At 33.5% G+C, this 1759-nt stretch overlaps 1 protein-coding gene across 1 annotated transcript; it reads right to left on the bottom strand.

Annotated features, from left to right (window-relative positions):
- Nucleotides 1-395: 395 nt before the first annotated feature.
- Nucleotides 396-1759, bottom strand: LOC118753355 (the record flags this gene model as incomplete). The annotated part of the gene is given in 1 exon segment (XM_036488231.1): nt 396-1759. A coding segment is annotated over 1 exon segment (237 nt), but the record flags the coding sequence as incomplete, so codon positions are not given.

A 1759-nucleotide genomic window follows, 5' to 3' on the forward strand; every position in this document is an offset into this window, starting at 1 on the left:
TTCAGCTAGAAATCTGATCCGAAAGCAGGATGAGAATGGCGTAACTCTGCGGCTGTGGTTGCAAGCTCAAAGGTATCCCAAATTTCTCATTACGTTTTATAAAAAAATTAACCAATCCAAGAATCTTCTTTAACACTTCCACCTTTATCGCACAAGTTAGTCTTATTCCTATCGAAATAGTTCCTAATTGCTGTATCGCTTTCGTTTCATAAATACCTAACGTCTCGGTAGAACAGTTCTTCCCGAGAGCGGATAAGAATTCGAAAAAGTAGCGATATCATCGGCGATGATTTTAACAGAAATGTCTTATCGAATTAGTAACTTCCGCAATATTAAATGCCGGCAGGGAATACGACACTGTTGTGAATACCCCAAGTAAGTATGTATATCTATAAAAAGACCTATTTTTAGAAAAGTGAAGAAATTACAATATAAATCAACGAAAAATTTGCTCGTTCATTAAACATATTGGAGGACATCCATAACAAAACACAATAATTTCAAGTTTCATTTTTGCCTGATTTTTGGGATAACCCCACCCTACATTTCATTATCTATGCATTAGCGATTAAAAGTTGTTAGCACTAACCCATTTAAAATCACATTAAAATCTTCAGTTTTACGCCAAAATATAAAATTTTTCTATAACATTTTCTTAGTGGTCTAAAAAGCTGTTTAAATTCAGTACTGCGTTATGTTTGTTATTGCACGCCTTATTTATAAAAGCCTTAACCCCCGTGTGTGATAGGTGGCGGCTTGTAGGATCGTAGTCTTAGCCCATCTCGACCATTTTCAGCAAGTGACGTTTGTCAGTCAAGGCCCTCAAAAAGCTTGTATACCAAATTTTAAAATTGTAGTTTAATTTTTCTATTTATGTCCACCGCTTTTTTACACCCAGTTTTTCTACATATCCCAAACCCAGCACACGACGCGATCAACTATATAATAAAAAACTAATTTTTAACAATAATTGTAAATAAAACAAATCCGTTTCAATGCCAATTATTACCAATGTTTTATATTTATTCTCTCAGATTTATTGCAAAATTCAGAAAGTAAGAATACTTACATTATTGGCAAAAATTAAATTCAATATAAGAAAGAAAAAAAAAACTAAATTAAAGGTATTGCAACTAAATACCGCATGAAATTCAACGAACGCTTTTTTTTGTTTTATTTTAAATTGTTAAAAATAAAAGTGCCTGCTTATATAATAAATATAAAGGTAGATACATTCAAATGGCAACTATGTACAAACGTAACATATGCTGCAGCTCCACGTATTCACGTTTTACAATATTCTCGTATATTACACACTTAAATTCGAGCTACTAGTATATGTATATCATGTAATTCATAGTTGACTCCTAACAACGAAGCTGCATATTAAATTAAGACAGAAGCTACAGAAATAATCTCATGCCGTTTTTTCTTTCTACAGTCGCATCACATTTTGTCGCAGTTTGCATTCTCTCATACACATTATTAGTAGTATGTTTAATGTTTCTAAGGTATCATCAGCTTATTGTGGCTTTGCATATGCTTCGCTTAATCGTTTTATAACATAGTCCCGTTTAGCTGCGCCCTCTAGTGAATCCCCCTTTTGTGTGTGCAGGTTTTGAAAACAACTGGTCAGTGTAACTTTTGGTGAGAGTTCCTCACTATCACCGTGCTCCTCTTCACTTGCAATCAATATGCAATCATCATCCACCCAATCATTTTTCAATGTGATCTTTTCAGTTTGTTTATAGAATGTGCG

Source organism: Rhagoletis pomonella, unplaced genomic scaffold (assembly GCF_013731165.1).
Source record: "Rhagoletis pomonella isolate Grant_MI unplaced genomic scaffold, Rhpom_1.0 Rhpom_scaffold_02381, whole genome shotgun sequence".
NCBI classification, from domain to species: domain Eukaryota; kingdom Metazoa; phylum Arthropoda; class Insecta; order Diptera; family Tephritidae; genus Rhagoletis; species Rhagoletis pomonella.